The sequence below is a fragment of the Ursus maritimus genome, unplaced genomic scaffold, assembly GCF_017311325.1.
Source record: "Ursus maritimus isolate PB19 unplaced genomic scaffold, ASM1731132v1 scaffold_3, whole genome shotgun sequence".
In the NCBI taxonomy this organism is placed as follows: domain Eukaryota; kingdom Metazoa; phylum Chordata; class Mammalia; order Carnivora; family Ursidae; genus Ursus; species Ursus maritimus.
In genome coordinates this window covers 19,602,857-19,623,363 of record NW_024425563.1, presented here as the reverse complement: position 1 = coordinate 19,623,363, position 20,507 = coordinate 19,602,857, and the positions used below count along the sequence as shown (strand labels likewise).

The window sequence follows — 20,507 nt, the reverse complement described above, 5'->3', positions numbered from 1 at the left end:
AAGGTAAGAACAGAGAGAAGCCAGTGACATTTACTCACTAACAAAGCTGTCGTAACAGCGGCCTTGCAGATAACTGACAAATGATATAGGCCTGTCCCCCATTATTTAAGAGGGATTCAGGCATAAGGTACCAGTTTCATAGTCTAGGAAGTTATAATATTAATCTTTGCCCAGCTACTTATGTCTCTTAAATGAGGAGGTAAATGCAGAAAAGGTTGCTGAGAAAAATGCCACATATAAAGGAAAGACAGAGGAGGTCATACAAAGATAAACATACAGCCCCATAGCTCTACTGAAGACTAATCTATCCCAAATGCCCTGTGTCTGGCTTGTGCAGAAGGGGAGCTGTCCCCACCTCAGTGGAGCTTCTCATCCCAAGCCAGCCCAAATTTGTAGAAAGACCCCTGGCCTTCTTCCTTCTTGTTCTCTGGCCCGCAAACACCACTGAAAGAAGATGAAAATCAGCCCAGAAAGGGAAAATACAGATACAGGTGCTGATCTCACTGCCACTTTATCCTTAAGAGCCCTAGGCCTCCTTCTTCGAAAATAGGAGGAGGTTAGGTAGGGTGATTTCTACAGTCTCTTAAGTTGTAAACAAGAAGTACAGTGCTCATAAAGGATAATTTTGCCTCTATGTGCATCAAGGCCGACTGGCCACTAAGACAGGGCAAAGGAAGGAGCCAGAGCCCCATACAGCAGGTTCTGGGCAAAACTGTGCAGTGGGCTGCAGCTCGGAATTGAGAAGGCTCTCATATCACAGGGCATGCCTTACAGAGCACACCTCTCTCAACTCCCTATCTCCAGTGCAGTGATGAAGAGGAGAGGCCCGCCTGGCACATGGCACAAGGGTTATTACTAGGAACAGCATCAGGCTACCTGTCAAAAGGCCCCAGGCGATGAATTAATTACTTGGGTGAACTTAGTATTGCGCGTGTAGAAGCCCAGTTTGTTGACAGCCTCAGAAGTTTACAGAGACTTACAAATCAACTAAAAGGCCAAATTACTTCTTTAAAATAAGAATTACATTTGCCAAAAAAAAACAGGCATGTAGGACATGCGGCCAAGACACACTCTTTCTGCAGGCCATCTATGTGGAAACTAGGAAGTTATTCCATAAGCTTTATGGCCCAGAAGTGTGCTGGCACGAGGCTACGACAGCTCTCTGTAAGCACCTTCACAAAAGGCAGGCATCCACCAGCACCAGACAACTAAATGCAGACCCAGGCCCAGGTGGGAAGGACACAGCGTTACATAAATAGAAGACTCAAAAGAGAAGTAACTCTTTTAAAAGCAATAATTAATGGCTAAAGGGATCTATTTTTTATTACATATATAATAAATACTTATTCGATTCAGAGAATCAGGAGCCGGACACAGGGCTCCATCTCACAACTCTGAGATCATGACCTCAGCTGAAATCATGAGTCAGACACTTAACTGACTGAGCCACCCAGGCGTCCCAACACAGAAGGGTTTTAAAAAACAGAAAAAGTTAAAAAAAATATATGTAATCCTGTAGCGAGCTGTCTGTGCAGATACACAGATTATAAAGAGCATGCTGATTTTTTACTGTATTAAACATCATATTGTAAACATGCCCCATGATATTAAATAATCTTTTAAAACTTCATTTTAAAGACTTAAAAAAAAATTGACACGTTCTTTCTTTAGACATGTTAATATATTCCATCTGTGACAAGCAAGTCTTACTCTGGAGTCACTCAGAATATGTTTTAAACTTTATTATAAGACAACTAACTATTTCTCCCTTATTTCTAAGTTACTGTACTGCAGTCTATAAGGAAAGGCCTCCCAAATCGAAAGTGCCCTGTCCAGTTAGAAACTTTAGGCTTTATAAAATCTCCACAGTGACAAGGTGGCAATCTGACAAACTAATACCTCATCATGACAGCTGGGAGAGGAGGGGGAGTGCCCCTACCTCAAATATCAACTAGCACCCTTTGCCCGGCAACAGATGTGCCTATCAATGGTGGTCTTGCCAAATTAAACACCCCAGCACTTTTCTCCCCTTACTTCTTTTCTTAAAGATTTTATTTATTTATTTATTTATTTGAGAGAGAGAGATAGCACAAGCGGGGGTAGGGGGGCAGAGGGAGAGGGAGAAGCAGATGCCCCACTGAGCAGGGAGCCCCACGCGGAGCTCGATCCCAGGACCCCGGGATCTTGACCTGAGCCGAAGGCAGACGCTTAACCCACTGAGCCACCCAGGTGCCCCATCCCCCCCCCTTACTTCTGTCTTGAGAGGGAGGAATTTCAGGCCAAACAGAGAAGAGGGTAAGGCCATGACAAATCAATGAAGAGTGTATTTCGGAGAGGGACAACCTGGCCATAGCATCAAATCACATCATTACTCCACCTACATGCAGGACAAGCACTAAGCTCCCAATTAAGTTATGCTTGCGTGACAAAAACTTCTTCAACCTCCTGCAATTATATACTGCAAAGCAGAAAAAAAGCTCCCAACACCTTGTATCAAACTGTGGACACCGTAAGAACAGTCCCCAGTGCACAGCTGCCTATTACATGCTTGTGTCCCATTTTTGGTGACATGGGGACAGAAATGTCTTTTCTACAGCTTCTCTATGATGACAGACATTACTAGAAATGCATGGATGGCTTTACAGCTGGCATGGATCAATTTCTAGTTACTTTACAATTATTGATTGGGGAACTCAAACAGACTTTTGCTACTTGCCAGACAAAAAGCTAACCCCACCCCTTTATAAATCTTGAGAAAAAGCCCAAGGAACATGAAAACTGATGTACTCTGGAAACAGAACATGTCAAGACAAGATTATATCCAACTCAAAGCTGAGAATCAAGTAACAAGTGTATCTCCAGAAGAGAGCTTGAGAAACTTGCAGTCTTGGCAAGGCACTCTTACAGCAGCAACCTTTGTTGTAATCGGAATTGACGGGAGGCTTTTTCACTTCAAGTAAAAGATTTCTGTCAGGGTGAACATATTTTAATCCACCACATGCATTTGTACCATGTCATTTACAAGGACAAAACCTGACTACTTCAAGAGCCTGCTTTTGTTGTGTCACTCCACAGGCCCAGTGTACATGTTCCCAAGGCTCATAGAAGGAAAAAAATTATTTTTATATGTATGTGTGTGCGTTCACACACACACATACACATAAAGAGAGGGGAGGGGAGGGCGGGGGAAGCAATATGATAATATACATGCACAGCATATGTACAGCTATACATACATCTTGGAAATGGTGATCTACAAGATGGAGATCCATGGTTAAAATATGCTGCGTACTGAAGGAGGATGTTATTTAGATCTTGTTCTTTTTGATGCCTTCAGGGGTGGAACTCAGAGAATTTTTTTATAATATACTGAGTTCTTTGAGGAGTTAAAAAAAAAAAATTGAAGCCATCAATACATTCTCCTGTCACCTGCGCGTAACAGGGAACAATGGGAACATTCTAGAGATGCCACAGTCCACGCACTGCAAATTTAACATAGCAAGAGGAAGAGGGGTTAAGAAAGAAAAATTATGCCACAAACGGACAAGGTAGTGATACAATGCTCATATTAAAAATTAGCACACGAGGGGCACCTCGGTGGCTCAGCTGGTTAAGCATCTGCCTTGGGCTCAGGTCACGATCCCAGTCCTGGAATGGAGCCCCACCTTCGGCTCCGTGCTCGACAGGGAGTCTGCTTCTCCCTCTCCCTCTGCCCCCCCTTGCTGTTCCTGCTCCTCTCTCCCCCCTCTCTCAAATAAAATAAAGTCTTCAAAAAAAAAATTAGCACACAATTTTTAGTAAATTGAAGAAATAAGTGGGAAATGAATGGTAAATAAAGCAAGCATTTAAAAAGATGAATCTTTTTTTGGACTTAGGAGTAGCAAAAGGGTTTAGTCCACTGTAATATAGAAATATATGGCATTTAATAGTCATTTTGTAAAGATATAAAGTAAAGCAATTCTGTCTTTTAATTTGATTGTATTTATATTTTAATTGATATCAATTCAAGTTTATTTTGCTAACAAAGGCCTGGGTTTTTATTCTAAGTCAATAAGCACATATTAGCAGAAAGATCCCATCCTCTTACACCCAAGAAAAGGACCCCTCTCATTTTGACCCTTTCAATACAGTGACTGCTAACAGCCATTTATACCTGTGCCTGTGACTAAACCACTTCTAATCAGAGTAAGTTTTCAATAACAAAAATCCAATTTAACCAAGAAAATAGAAGCTTTCAACTTTAACTATTTTCCTTTTTTTAAAATGGGGTTTTTTTAATAACTAAAGAAAATTAAAATAGATGTGACTCTTGGAATTGGTAACCTATTCATAAAGCAAAATTACTTTATGAAAAGTCAATTTGTAAGTATATAGAACTTTGCATTCTCTTAGAACTCCTGTATTTATATATTTATTCATCAAGGTAACAGACTTGAAAGCAAAGTGCATTAATGACCTTGTCTTCATTTTAAACAGACAGAAACAAAGAGCACAAAGAAAAAAAGCAATTTGCCTAAAATTACATGAAGGAGTACCTGGGGAAGAGGACTGAGGAGTGGGGTGAGGCGGGATTGGGGGTGGGGGGAGAAGTCTATTTCAGATAAAATTCTTGTTCCAAAAACTCTGTAGCAAAAGAAGAGTGTGCTAACAGTTTTAATGATACAACTTGGATGCTTGCCACATTTCAAAGACACAGAATCAATACAGGCGCCAATGAAAGCATTTAAGTTGTTTTCATTTTGGTTCATGAAAAGAAAACACCCAGAACAATTGAATCTTCACCCATAATACAGAATATTAACCTACAAGTCTGAGTAAAACTCCTCACCTATCATTTTTTGTCCATTCCACTTCCGTCTTTGTAAAACTCTAACAATAACAGCAAGAACTCATAAATTGAAATTAACACAGTATTCATCTTGATTCTATTGTTTGCAAATCATGCTTAAAATGTCTTAAGACCTGACAACTAAGTGCATTATATGATCCTGGAATTTACCCTGCTCCAGGAGGAAAAATTACCGTGAAGATTACTGGAATCTGGATTAAAGATTAAACTACTGCACCAGTGCTAAATTTCCTGATTTTGTCAACTGTACTTGGTTATGTAAGAGACACACACTAATTTTTAAAGGGTTGAAGTATTAAGGGGCAAAATGGTATGATGTCTGCAACCCATGCTACATGGTTCAGAGAAGGGGTGTGTGTGTGTGTGTGTGTGCGCGCGCACCTGCATGTGCACGTGTACACACACAGACAGAACGATAAAGCATGTGTGCTAGATGAATCTGAGCAAGTTCTTTGTCCTTATAACATTTCTGAAAGCTAAAAAATCAAAATAAAAAATTTTAGAAATTAATTTTGAAATTAACATTTCTTATCGTTGTCTGAAAAATACCTTTACCATGTGCAACAAAAATAAAGTATACATGCATACACAAATGTATATCATCTAGCCCTGTTTATACTCAGGTTTTAAATTTACAAAACACCTACAGTAAAAATTAGTTACTATCTCCTTCCTATCCTTCTACCATAGCTGTGAGGAAAGAGCTTATTTTTATGATGTAGACTAATTTTTCTGTTACATGAATTAATCTGCTGTCAGTAAGAAATATCCTTGGATGAAATGCAATTGAAAAAATACATTAATGGTTATGTAACTACATCCCCAATTTGTTGCCTTTTTTTTTTAATTTAACAAATTTCCAACACAGTCAGTGACATATTTTTTAAACTATTCAGAGTTTGATTTTGTAAGAAAAACCTGTGGATTATCTTCACTTCAAATTTCTCATAAAATTCAATGAAAAAACAAAACATAAAATTGTATCCACTGTAAGAGTAAAGTGGACATTGTGAATATATTACATTTAATCTTAATAATCTACTGCAGCAAGACTATCTCTATTTTCAACAAGAATCCTGCTAGAGAAGCGCCTGGCTGGCTCCGTCGGTTAAGTGCCTGCTTTCGGCTCAGGCCATGATCTCAGAGTCCTGGGATCAAGCCCCATGTCGGGCTCCCTGCTCAGCTGAGAGCCTGTTTCACTCTGCCTACTTGTGCTGTCTGTCAAATAAATAAATAAAATCTTAAAAAAGAAAAAAAAAGAATCTTGCTAGATTAACACATCTTTATTATCCAAAGTAGATAAAGAACTGAATCTTCTTTTACTTCCCCCTGCAAATAGTTTACCTTGCACATAAAAAAAGGAAAGTTTCTGCTGTTATATAATACTGGTATTCTTCTGAGGGCAAGGAAATGGGTAATTGCTACAAACCAGGTCCTTTTGAATGTATATCAATCACCCCTCCCAAAACACAAAAGATCATAACAAACTTTTTCTAATAAGTACACTCCAAAATGACTTTATAAAAGTACACAGTAACATTTCATTTAACCAGTATCCTTTGCAACATGGAAATTCACAGGTGAGAAAATTTTTGAAATTCTGAAATTTACAACCTGACATGCCAAAACTTTTTCAACTCAAAATAATTTAGAAGGAAACTTTAGTTCTAGTATGTATTATTCCATTCCTTGTCCTTAAACAGAGTCTTCTTAATCCCTGCTAGTGTTACAATCACGAATACCTGATTTCATTAAGCAATACCACACACAGCCTGCTAGACTGGCTAGGGCTGCCCGCTTCCATGCTCCTTCTCCATGAGTACAGTTTGCCCATCCTGCTATGGCGTTTTTAATTCCTGCACGTGCTCATCGTGCTTTACTTTTTGATACCTTTTTTATTTCTGTCTCCAGTAATTTCTCCTTTGTCCATTTGCCTGCTCTAAAAGTCCCCTTACTCTAATACAGTTGGTACAAAGTACTACAGCTTAAAAACTTAATAATAACAAAAATTGCTAAATTGTGCCACAAATAAGATCACACAGGCAGTGGGGACCTAATTTGTAGCTTACTCCATGTGCAACCTTTAAGTTCAGAGTCTCTTTGAACATTTGTTTCATCAGCTGCAACAGGAATGATAGAAGTCCTACCCATTTCAAACAATTATTAACACCAAATAAGACAGGGGACTTAAAAACTCTTGGTTAAATAGAAAGTGCTAAAAACAAGTATCAACTATTTTCGTTGTGACGCTGGTTAGTAACACGCTCATGAGGAATATGGCACTACATAAAAACGTTATGTGATTCCTTTTGGGTTTGGAGCTATGGTTCCAGGCAAGCAGCTAGCTGTGTTTCTGAGAATCAGACTAAAGAAACTGTAAAAGGATTAATGTTTACTGCCTAAGCAGAAAATGTATATAAGTAGGCCTATAATCTCCAATAAAACTTACCCTGTGACACTGACTGGTGTTCTTTCTTATCAAGAAAATATTAAACACAATCTGGAATTAAATTTACAGTCAGTGTTTTAAACAGGCAGAGGATATTCAAACACGGAGTTAAGTATGGGACTCTGTAGCCATCTGTCATAAGAGATGGAAGAATGGAGAGAAGTTAGCAAGAAAACTCCTCTAAACTTTTAATCTCATCAACAAATTTCTATGACAATGAAGACATCTGATGAGTTTACCACGAGTAATCATAAATTATTGGTGCTGATCATTCCATTACATTTTTTTGAAAATAGCTTGGTGCTGTCTGAGTAAATCATATTCTGCCCGGGGCTATGTAGCTTACCTCGAATTATTTCAGAACCATCTAAAATGACTCATTTTTCTATTAAAATGATGAATGGGCTAAATGAGGTATGTAATAAATACTGCAGGTTTGTAAACAGATTCCTGCTCTCTAGAGAATGAAGGCCTTACTTCATTTGGTAATTCTGCCCCTCGGTATTTTCAGAAGTCATCCTTAAAATATAGTTAGTAAAGTAAAGAGTGGAAAGAGTCACATTGGAACAAAATGTTGAATGTCTTTCTGGTTAAGGGAATAACCCTAGGCTACATGAAAATAAACCCTCCCACCCCCAGAAGCAGGGCACAGTTTAAAACATCAAGAAATTCAGAAAGAACATAACTCAGTCCCACTTAGGAATGATAACTAAGCAATAAAACTGGGGCTACATAAAAGAAATAAGAATAGATATAGAGCTGTTCAAGAATGTCTAACACTGTGAAAAATTTAATGTTCAAAAAACAAAAATGAAGCAGATCTCGTTGCACATGGTATGTCACATAGTAAGTATTACGGCTGTTCAATTTACTGCTGAATTCACTAAGTCACAGGTCCGCCCACAACAGGTTGAAAGCAATTCTCCAAGGCTGTATCAGAACTGCCAGTTGTAAGACTTGCCATGAAGACAAACTGAAAAGATGGCTGGTGAACAAAAGGGAGCACAGGGCCAAGGATGGAACTGGGGTTGTCATTTTGAAATGATCAACATGGATCTTGCTGAAAAATTCTCTGTAAAAGAACAGTAAGACCGATCACTTGGGGCCCTACAGTCTCATTCATAACATAACGTGCAAAACTCTTACTTGGAATTTGTGAGGACTGACAGACTTCATGATACTTATGTGAAACTTTTAACTTGAAGGTTAAAACAAACACAGAGGGCCGTATTTCTTAGCCTCTTCAGTAGGAAATGAGATTATGTTATCAGTTCAATAAAATTCTAAGGCCCTAATGACAGCTCATTTCAGACTAGGCATTGAAGCAAATAAGTTAACGATAAATGCCAGGTCATTATAAAGAGATGGAATTATAACCAACCCTTTGCACCTTAGTTACCTATGGATTTTTACTCAGTGCTCTCCATACCTCACCTTGACACCCATAATGACCCAACTGATGGGACATCAATAAGCTATTTACGGCAGGGCTACCACATAGGACACCACTCGACAAGAGCTGCCCTGAGCCAACCAGTCTGCAAGCAACTTGATGCATTCTTTAAGGACATTTCGAATGGAAATATGACAGCACATTCTAAGCAGAGTTGCCCCTCACAGTGGTCTTTTAATCTAACTAGTTGTTGGTAAGAATATCAACAGCATTATACTCAACTGTGCTATTTCTTCTCTAATCACTTTGTCAACAAGGTCACACAGACTGAGAATACTTCCTTGGAAAAAGAGCAACACGAGCAAATTGCCATCACCCATACATTGTGTTCACTGGACGGCCTCGTCATCCCTGACGGTGAGATTTAACCTCCATCATGAGGAGAGCACTCAGCCATTCTCTGCTCCAGGCCCCTCGGTATCTGTTCAGCATGATATCATGCTTCTCTAAGGCTATCCGGTAATATTGAGATCCCAGGTATTTCTGTTAAGCTGGGCAAGAAGGAAGGATGATGACGTACATTTGAGAAATGTGTTCATCTGGTTAAGCTTTCAGTATACAGGCAACACTGAAATCAGTCGTACCCATCCTATTCTTTCTCTGGCCTCTTAGCGTAATGGCTAAGCTGGCAAATGGGGACAAAACATGCTTTTCCTTTTCCACTGCAGGAGCAAACAAACACACCTGAAGCCACCCCCCTCTTCATGGGATATTTGATTAGTAGTCTCTTCTTCATAGGGCTATGTGCCCTCCCGCTGACAATAATAATACTGCTTTAACACACACAGGAAGTAAGGACCATACATGATAACAAAGAACATAGAAGATAGCATCTGAATGCTTTGTCCTGGAAACTTTAACGGCCTGCTGAATCCAAACACACAGGGGGCAAAATGATCCAGTGCATTCTGCTCCCACCAGTCTTGAGGAAAAGAATGAGACTTGTAGATGGATCCCAGGTCCCATTCTTACCAATACCACTGAGGAAAATATCTTATACCTACATGGCTTGGATGCCCCAAACACAAAGTAGAAATTCTACATTTAAATGGTCTTCAAAAGCAAAAGCTCAAAATGATTAACTTCATTTCTGGCATTAAAAGAAAATTCATACACCATGCATGTCAAAACATTTGGGGCTTGGTGTCTTTTGCAAGAAAACCAGTACATGGTTTATACAACCAGAGCGGGCACATTAATGGAGATTATAATCAAAGTGCTAAATTGCACCCAAAAAACTGCAAGTTTTTTTTAAGTATATTTAAGTGCCCAATAAAAGAACCCAGGAGATCTGCTGCTACAGGGCAACTGGCTTCACCTGGTTAATTTTAACGACACTGATAGCCCTGAGCAATTGGTCTTACTGTTCTTTTACAGAGAATTTGTGAGCAAGAACCATGCTGATCATTTCAAAATGACAACCCCAATTGCATTCTTTGCCCTTGGCCAGAACCTCACGTATATTTGGGCAGCAGTGGTATTCTTATCTATTTCTTTTAATTTAGTCATTTTCCTCCATACCCCAAATTTCAAAACCTTTCTCTTTTTTACCATGAAATTTCAACTGTCACAGTTTGAAGCACAAACAAAACACAGAACTGAAAGGCACACAGCACAAAATTAATCAATTCTTCTTCTTGATTGCTTCACTGGTGCATTTCAGACAAAGAGGAAACTGGGGATAAAAAGTGACATTTTGGTGAAACAGCCACTTAAATTTAGAAAAACTAAATTTATGCATTCACCTAACCTATTTTTTTTAGCGTTATTTTTTTCTAAACACTATTTGATTTTGTAGATTCAAAGAAATAGGATATAAGTAGAAAAAAAGTTCAAGGTTAAGAATGACCTTCCCGGGGCGCCTGGGTGGCACAGCGGTTAAGTGTCTGCCTTCGGCTCAGGGCGTGATCCCGGCGTTATGGGATCGAGCCCCACATTAGGCTCCTCTGCTATGAGCCTGCTTCTTCCTCTCCCACTCCCCCTGCTTGCGTTCCCTCCCTCGCTGGCTGTCTCTATCTCTGTCGAATAAATAAATTTTTAAAAAATCTTAAAAAAAAAAAAAAAAAAGAATGACCTTCCCACAAAACCCTACACTTGATAGGAGACTCTTCAAGAAAAAGCAATGAGATGTAGTTCACCTTTGCACCTCCAACAACTAATAGCACCTAGCACATAGTAGATGTTTAATAAATCTGTGAAGGAGGGGAATGTGGGAAGGGACCAAAATACATAATGATCTAATGATCTCATCTACAGGCAAACAAAATAATTAGTGCAGTGTCTGAGGCCAGAATCTTCCCAATTCTACACTAAAGTCATACTTCACAATATACACTTAAACCAGAATATTTTTAATTGATTGCTACATTTTCTATTTAAAATAAGAAGGTTTCTAATAACAGAAACCTTGTGGCTACCGTTGATACTTCTTTCAACCATTCAAATCTAAAATCCTAGTACTATAACCTAAATATCCCTTATATCTCCTTTACATCCCACTAGTACTGTCCTAATTGAAGTACCACTTGTTCTCTCTTGGATTAACGGGAAGGCTGCTAACTTGTCCATTTCCATTCACTTCCTCTTCTATTCTACCCTTCACACCTCACTAGAGTGAGGTATCAAAATGCCCATCCAACCATTTCATTTCTCCCCTTCAAAACCCATCTATGTATCCAGTCCAGGGTTCTTTGGATTGCACAACCAGAACTCATGATCTTAGCCCCACCAACGTCTTCTGCCTTACCTTTCAACACTCCTTGCCCTGGACTTCCCACTCAGCAATTCCTTATACTGTCCCACTGTCCCACGGGGACCGTGCATCTAAGCTTTCACCTGTAATACTGAAGGCTAGACCACCCCTACTCCTCAACCGTATGTGCAATTCCTGCTCATACCTCAAGGCTCAGCTCAGGCACCACCGCCCTGAGAAATCTTTTCTATTCTTCCCCACTTCCTTTCCCATTTTCAGGGCTTGAATAGATTCAATTCTTCATTTATTCAATCAACAAGTATTAACTGACTAATTCCCCTTTGCTAGGAACTGGTATATACTGGACACTCAAATATGTGTTGAACAAATGAATGCACATATAACAGGGAGTTAAAAGAAAGTCCCTACTTTCCCAAAAGTGAGAATTCTCACAAGAATATAAGTACCATGGCTCTATAACAGAGTTAGCCCTTCTCAACATTATTTTTAATATATCAGTCTCCCACATTATACTGTGAATTTCTTTTCTTCTTTCTTTCTTTGAGAGAGAGAGCAGGGGGAGGGGTGGAGGAAGAGGAAGAGAGAGAATCTCAAGCAGACTCCACACCGAGCGTGGAGCCTGAAGCGGGCTTGATCTCAGGACCATGAGATCATGACCCAAGCTGAAACCAAGAGTCGAACGCTTAACTGACTGTGAATTTCTTAAGGACAAGAGTTTGTCTTTTTCTTTATATATCCTTGGTATCTAGCCCAGTGTTTCTCATACAGTAACCGTTCACTAAAACACTGTCCAATAGGTGAAGGAAACTATTTCACAATTAGATGTATAAATATTTAAGTATTTCCTTAAGTAAATGCAGGTTCTTTTAAAGTTGAGGTTAAAAAAGAAAAAAGAAAATACAACAGTTCTGTGGTGATCACAAAAAATGACTAATGTCAAATCAACAAAATTTAGTAAGACAAAAGAGTAAATCAAAATTTTAATCAGCATTTTAAAAAGAAATTAAATGTAATTGCAAAGTTTTAAAAAAGATACAACTCCCTACTCTTTAATTTTTTTAAAATCTAATGACACAGCAAATGTTAGATGTATATGTATGAGATCTTAAAGATTCACAGAATGTCAAGTTGCATGAACTTTACAGGTTGCCTGGTCCTGTCCTTTTATGTAATCTTCATTCTTTATGGAGGTGCTTTCCTGTTCCTAAGAAGCATTCCTTTAATGTGAATTTTATTTAGCATTTCCATGCAGGTAAGATTATCAGTGAACTGCCTCTCTCGGATTTCTGGGCAAAATCAGCTGACAAAAATTATCATTCCAGCGAGTGAGAAGTAGGGTGAGGGGCTGCTATAGTCTTCTTAAATCTAGAGCAGCACTAAGCTTCTCCAGCTAAAGCAATTCTTCCTAAGGGGAGAGTCCAATCTGATTCTATTTTAAAACTTCAGCAACAGGGCTCCCATGACTTTGCCCTTCAAAGAGCCTCTGTAAAGCTAGCTGCTACAACTGTGGGAAGAGAAGCCTGGACTCCCGCGCACGGAGAAAGCAATCTAAATGTCAACTGTTAGTGGGCGGCGGAAAATGGGGACTGGGGAGGAGTTAGGTTTATTTCACAACACCAACATCACATCAGTTTTGTTTCTGTTTTCCTCGTTCTCTGGAAAGAGAGCTTTCCAATTCCTGCCAACGTGTGAACCCTAACCTTTACTTCCTTACAGGCTGTGACATTCGGGTTCTAAATAAAGAGGCACAAATCAATGTCTGACCATCACTCAAACAGTCCCACATATTACGGTTAAGAATGGCAGCAATGGCGGCCCAGCCTCACAGCACAAATACGCTGCCGTTCTCAGGGTGACTCTCACATGAATCACTGGTTCTGGGAATGCCCGCTTCCCCAGCTGAGGATCAAGGGACCGAGGGACAAATCCGACTTAAATCGCAGTCCACACTGCACATTTTACAAGGTGGTACCCTGCAGAATCCAGAAACCCGGACTGTACATGGATGGGGGAAGAGAAAGAATGAACTTTTACACCCTCTAAATATTACATGTGCAGGAATGCTCATTTCCTTAGAATTTTTTCTAATCTTTAATTGTGGCAAAATACACATAACATAAAACCTGCCATTTGAACCATTTAGAAGTGAAAAGTTCAAGAAAAGTACATTAACACTGTCATACAAACAATCTCCAGAACTGTTTTCATCTTGCAAAACTGAAACTCCAAACCCACTAAAATGTGCTCCATTTCTTCACCCCCCAGCCCAGGGCAACCACCCCTCCATGCTCTGTCTCTATAGATCTGACTCTCTAGATACTTCATCTAAGTGGAATCCTACAGTATTTGTCTTTTTGTGACTAGATTATTTCACTGACCGTAACGTCCTCAAGGTTCATCTATGTGGTAGCATGTGTCAGAATTTCCTTCCCTTTAGGGCTGAATAATATTCCTTTGTATTCACAGACCACATTGTGTTTATCTGTTCATTCGCTAGTGGACACGTGGGCTGCTTCCACCTTTGGCTATTGTGAATTATGCTGCTATGAATACGGGCATACAAATATCTCTTTGAGACTCTGCTTTCAAATCTTTTGGATAAATACCCGGAAGTGGGATGGCTGAATCATATGGTAATTCTATTTTTAGTTTTTTGAGAAACCACCATAATGGTTTCCATAGTAGCTGTGCCATTTTACATTCCCACCAGCCACAGCCTTGCCAATATTTGTTACAGTCTGTTTTTCTGATAGTAGCCATCCTAATGATTATGAGGTGGTTCCTTAGTAATTTTTATATTTTCCAAATTTTCTATACTAGCCCCATATTATCTTATTAGAAGAAAATTCAGTGAAAAACATCCAATCATTAAAAGTGATCATACAAACATACATTTATTAATAGAGAAAGATCTTTACCCTATAGTCTAATTTTTTTAATATGCAGGTTACTGTAAGAGTTATATTGAGACTATGTGTACTATCACCTATGTTTGGGGAAATACATATAAAACATATTAACATAAATGTTTTATACAGACTTAGTGGAATGTGGAAAGGAATATAAAAATAATAAACCAGAATGTTAATAGTAATTATCTCTAGATAGTGGTAATTTAAGTGATCTTAATATTTTTTCTATTTACTTTCTGATCTTTACCCAACGAATGCCTTCTATAACAAATAGTAACAATACAGGGAATTAACCATGTAAGTTGGGAATCATCAGGTACCTAAATTACTGTGGGCAGCCATGTTTTTTTGGCCATGAACTACCACTCAAATGTCGAAGAACACTCAAGCCAAGACAGATCAACTATAATCCTATTACATAAATTCTACTTTTATTCCCTAAGTGCTATGAGGGCTCTTTTTGGCTAATATTATGGTAAGTGCTAAAATCTGGGAGATACTGTAATTTGCTATCTATATCCTATAACCCCAGAACCAAGAAAGAAGAGACCTTCAAAATAGCCTATCCCTGGATGTTTCTTTTTTGGTCCATCACTTTTGTTCTGGCTTCACTGTCTACCCATTCAGCCTGGACCCTGGATTAGTCTTTGGAGAAACGGATTCACTACACATCAGCATCCTTTTATTTTCTCTAATGGCATGTGACCTCTCCAAGAAAGGACCAAGGGAAAAAATACGAGAGAATACAAATTGACCCTTATCAATTCTTAAACAATTCCCAAATGCCTGCTGAGTTAGGGACATCACCCTCAGTCCTCCATTCAAAGTTCTCCATTATATAGTCTCATTTTACTTCTCCACTGAGTTCCCAACTATGCTCCAATGAACACTAAATGTTCTCAGAAGTTACACGTGGGTTTCTAGAAGGCTGAAGTGGGAGGTAAGCAGTCAGGACCCCAGGCTTCAACCAGAGCAGCCCCACTTTTACTTAACAATGGAAAATCGTTTGGTAAGTTATGATGCACAAAGAAGACAGACGTTTATTCAGCCATTAAAAACTACATTTCAGAAGAACATTAGCTGATACAAGAAAATGTTCATGATGTTAAATGCTATATGCAGCATTGTCCAAATTCTTATGTATTCTCATATATACAAATTCGTACATATTTTAAGTATGTAATAGACCTAGGAATAAACATTTTCGAGAGGAAATACATCCCAGTGTAAATCATGGTTATGTAAGAATGACAGATTTATGGGTGCCTTTTAAATTTTCTCCCCCTTTTTTTTTTTTAAAGATTTTATTTATTTATTCGACAGAGACAGAGACAGCCAGCGAGAGAGGGAACACAAGCAGGGGGAGTGGGAGAGGAAGAAGCAGGCTCATAGCGGAAGAGCCTGAGGTGGGGCTCGATCCCATAACGCCGGATCACGCCCTGAGCTGAAGGCAGACGCTTAACCACCGTGCCACCCAGGCGCCCCTCTCTCCCTTCTATTAATAATAATTTTTAAACATGTTTATGTAATCTTTGCTTTTAAAATTTTCTTAAATAGTTCTTTAAAAAAAAAAAAAAAAGGACTCCCTTTAAAAAGACTGTTCCCAAAAGCCTTTGCTCTGCATTTTCCCCTTTTTGAAGCACAGAAAGTGATTGATCAAACCTTACTCACCTTAGCCAGAGACTTCCCAGACTAACATCTGGTGGTTGCACTCAGGGAGAGAAACAAGATATGCTGCTTGCCCCAAGGTTTCAAATACAATGAAATCAAAATCAAGGGGGGTGGGGAGAGCAAACAAGCAATATCCCTTCAGGCAAAATGCATGTGCCACTGTCTCCCTGTTGATCTTCGCAGCAATAATTCTCAAGCTACCTGCCTTAAAAAATTCTTCACGGTTAATCTCAGCAAATTGTCAACAACTTGTAAAAGGCAAAAACCAAGAAAATCTAAGCAAAGAGAAAGAACATGCGTTTTGTCAACACTAAAAGCTGGCAAGGAGTGCTTAGCTTTTCCCAAACATCAGAGATCTCCTTGTAGACAAGACATTTCTACTAAATCTTTAATACTCACCAGGTGCTTTGCCTTGGCTCGTTCTTCTTCACTTGATATCCTCTCTCGAAGAATAGCTCTGGTTAACTGCTCATTAGCAAAAGCCCTCTCTCTGTCCAGTTCTTTGCCTTGCTTTAGTCTGAAAAGGCAAGAAAGGACTAACTTAGAAAAAATTATTTTATTGATTATTATTTAATGAAATACTTAAATAAAAAGAGAAATAGCCGAAATCACCTTGACCTATAATTTATTAAAAGCGGGTATATTTTCTAGTAAGGCCCCATGCAACCTCTACCCAAGCATTAAAATAGCAGAAATCAAATCCCTGAAAAGTTATTGATAGGACTGCTTAACTAGTTTTGCGAAGTTCTTCTTATGTAAAATTGAAATGTGCCCACCTAAAAATTCCATCCCTAGTGCCTCCGTTTGTCCTCTGGTGATACAAGCAGTAAGTCTAATTAACAAGCCACCTACAAGACAAACATTTGAAAGTAACCATCATCTTCCCCTCAAAATTGACTCATTCAACTGTTTGTTGAATACACACCAGCCTTTGCGTGAGGCACTGATGACACAGTGCTGAACAAGAAGGACAGGTCCCTGTCCTCATGGATCTTATATTACAGCAAGGAACTAAAAACATAATTAAGATGTTTTCCCTCCAGATGAATTACTCCCATTTTCCAATGATCCTCATATGCAAAAATGGCCAGACCTTTGAACAGCAGGGATCCTCACTTCTGGAATGACTCCAATTTGTCCCTTAGTCCCAGACCAAATGTAACACTGCAGACATAGTCTAACAAAATAAGACAGCAGAGCTTCCCCTCCCAAGATCTGTACACAATACTAATTCTATTAATGAAGCATCGGACAGCACTCGGTTTACCAGTAACCTCATCACACAATTACATCATATTAAGTTACAATCCACTAAAACCCCATCATTGCGCATGAAAAAGATAAATTACTTTGGCACCGATTTTCACCATAATGCCTGGCACATAAAGGCATTCAGTAATCACTGAATGAGAGTACATTTTCGTCTAATCTTATGGACAAAGATTTTCTGATTGCCTTTTCTTCTCTTGAGAGAATAGCCCCTCTATACCATCATATCCCCAAAGGTACAAGCGATGCTTTAAAAAGAAAAGGTAAAATTGCTATGTTGGTGTAAGTGAAATTCTGAGTGGAATCTACTTTGTAAGTGGGAATGAGGAGCACCAAATTGAATTCAATACTAAGCTATCAAATTTTAGTTTTAAAAAGATTCTTGAAAAGAACTAAAGAAAATAAAAACTTGTTACTATTTTTAAATTACCACAGCATCCAGATACTCTGAAATTCTCAGAAATCAATCACAACCAAATTTCATTATAATCAATTATAATTAAAAATATAATCGGAGGGGCAACTGGGTGGCTCAGTTGGTTGAGTGTCTGACTCTCAGGTCATGATCTCATGGGTCCTGGGATCGAGCCCTGAGTCGGGCTCCCCAGTCAGCAGGGGTCTGCTTAAAGATTCTCCCCCTCTGCCCCTCCCCACATTCTCTCTCTCTCAAACAAATAAATCTTTAAAAATATATAATCAGAAATCGCCTTGTAAAATATATTCCTAAAAATTGAACCTGTGTTTTTATGTCTTGAATGAAGATGAATAACAGAAATACAATAAAACCTACACTTTGAAATTCTCTAATGCAAAAGTAACCTCTAGAAGCTTCTCCTTAAGCAGTTAAGTACAATTACACTTACAGAAACCAAATTCCTCCATATTATTTCACAGTTAAGTTCAGCAGCATCAGTGCTATCAATACAGTAATTCAGTGGACGTGTATAATCATAAAAGATCACTGATAATTAGAAGTCTCGTCACTTCTGTAGAGCAGCAGTGCTAAAAGTATACATAAATCAGCAGCAGCAGCGTCCGCGGGAACCTGTTAGAAATGCAAACACTCGGACACCACCCACATCTACTGAATTAGAAATTGTGGGGGTAGTGCCCCACCAACTGCCTTCTAATAAGCCCTCCAGGTGATTCTAATGCATACTGAAGTAAGAGCCACAGCCCTCAATTACCAAATATACTTCTGCCCACATAAATCCTGGAGATCTATAAAAGAATAACATCAAAAATGAAGTGGTCCACATAAGGATAGTGTGCTGGTAACTGCTGAGGTTACTGTATCAGATTACAAAACGGTGCAGTTAAAGCATTTTACTGGCGTATCACCCGCAAGTAAAAGACATTACCTAGGTTACAAGTCAGGTGGAAACTAAATAAAATAATAAAAATTACTATCATGCATAGATCACCTACTATATGCCAAGCACTGTGCTGGGGACTTTACATACATATATACAACTATTATAAAAATCACATTATTAATTCATTAACATAAAATGAATTCTATACAACTAGATTTTCTCATATCTACCACATGTGGTATATCATAGTTTAAAGTATTGTTTCTCTAATAACTACCTATTTTTTCTAATTTAGTTTACTTGCATATGATATCAATTTTAATTACAAATGGAGTTAAAGGGGGATCAACTCTAAAAGTTTTGGCAAGTTAATGAAAAAGAAGCAAAAACTTGAGCACAAAAGCCTTCAATGTTATAATAAAAAAAAAAAAGATTATCAGTCTGTAATACTTGGTACAGATGCACAAACTTTGGAGTTGGGAGTCCTGGGTCCAAATCAAGTTTCTAGCACATACTAGCTGAGTCAATACATGAGTTAACCTCCCTGGGTCTTGTTATTCTCAGTAAAATGAACTGGTATAAAACCTACCTTACAGGGTTCTAGATACACAAAGCACTTAGCATAAAGCACTCAACACTGTTAGGTGAAGCAGTAGTAGTAATAATAGTACCCACTGTGAGGTCAGGAATATGGAAAAAGCAGTAGTTTTCTGTAAAGCAGAAAATCTCCAAGTTCACTAAATACATCATGACTATATACACTGTCGTCTCCATCTTTTTTTTTACAAGTTTTCACCAATAAGAAGTTCTGCTTTATTTTTCTTATCTTCAAGGATTTCCAAAATCAAAAACTGACAACGACCTGCAGCCCTATCCCTTCATATGCTCATTTGTTTCTTTTCCACCTAAATTTTTAGGCAAGTGGGAAAGAAACAAAGGAGCACATGCCTAAATACACACACACACACACATACAGATATATATACACACATACACAATACATATATATACACATACACACACAATATATGTATATACACAATATATATATATGTATATCCCATAATATATATATGGGATAGGTAATAAATTTTTTTCATTTATCAGCAACTTAGACGTGCAATCTAATAAATCTGTTTTCTCAGCTTTACAATATGATGGTTGAACTCTATAATTCTAAAGTCCCTTGCAGGTAAAAGTTTTACAAACACCATTCATTAAATACATTATTCTCCACCCCATAAAAACTCTTGAGAAAGTTGGTGGCAGAAGATAAATGAAACAAAGGAGTACTATCTCTAAATTTTATCATTTTCACTCAATGGGCACTTATATTTCTCGTCTCATCCTTAGACTTTCCCACTACTTGATAAAAACTATGAACTAGGTAAGAACAAATGGGATTCACAAATTCATTCAATATAACTGGGTGCCAGACATTATTCTGATTACTGAGAACAAAATGGTGAGCACAAGAGACACAGTCCCCATCCTCATGAAGCTTAAACTCTGATGCACTTCTTTTTTTTTTTTTTTTTTTTTTTTTTTTTTTTTTAAGTGAGGTTGCTCTGAAACTATATGGATGGGAGCCAATATCTGAATTGAAATCTAAAGGATATTAACTGAGCAACCCAGGGAAGGAGAAAATGTTTTAGAGGAGACATCAGTCAGGTCCAGCGTTACTGAGAAAGGCTCTTCTTTAGAGCTCTGTGTGTGCCTGCTGTTTCAGACCCCAAAGGCTGAGAGACCTAGAGTCACTGAGGGAACATTGTAAACACACATATACACACACAAACACGCACACACAATTATCAATAAAAATTAGTGCAAGGCTTGGAAGGGTTCCTGAAGCTTAAAACTGCCTTTTCAATTTTA

General features: G+C 38.4%; 1 protein-coding gene across 2 annotated transcripts in view; it reads right to left on the bottom strand.

The window, feature by feature from the left end:
* Positions 1 to 20,507, bottom strand: part of CHCHD3 (coiled-coil-helix-coiled-coil-helix domain containing 3) — a 262,201-nt gene that overhangs the window by 152,538 nt on the left and 89,156 nt on the right. For both annotated transcript variants that reach the window (XM_040643982.1, XM_008712051.2), the window contains exon 4: positions 16,447 to 16,564. In XM_040643982.1, coding sequence (XP_040499916.1) covers positions 16,447 to 16,564 — 118 coding nt within the window. The remainder of the gene's footprint in view (positions 1 to 16,446; positions 16,565 to 20,507) is intronic.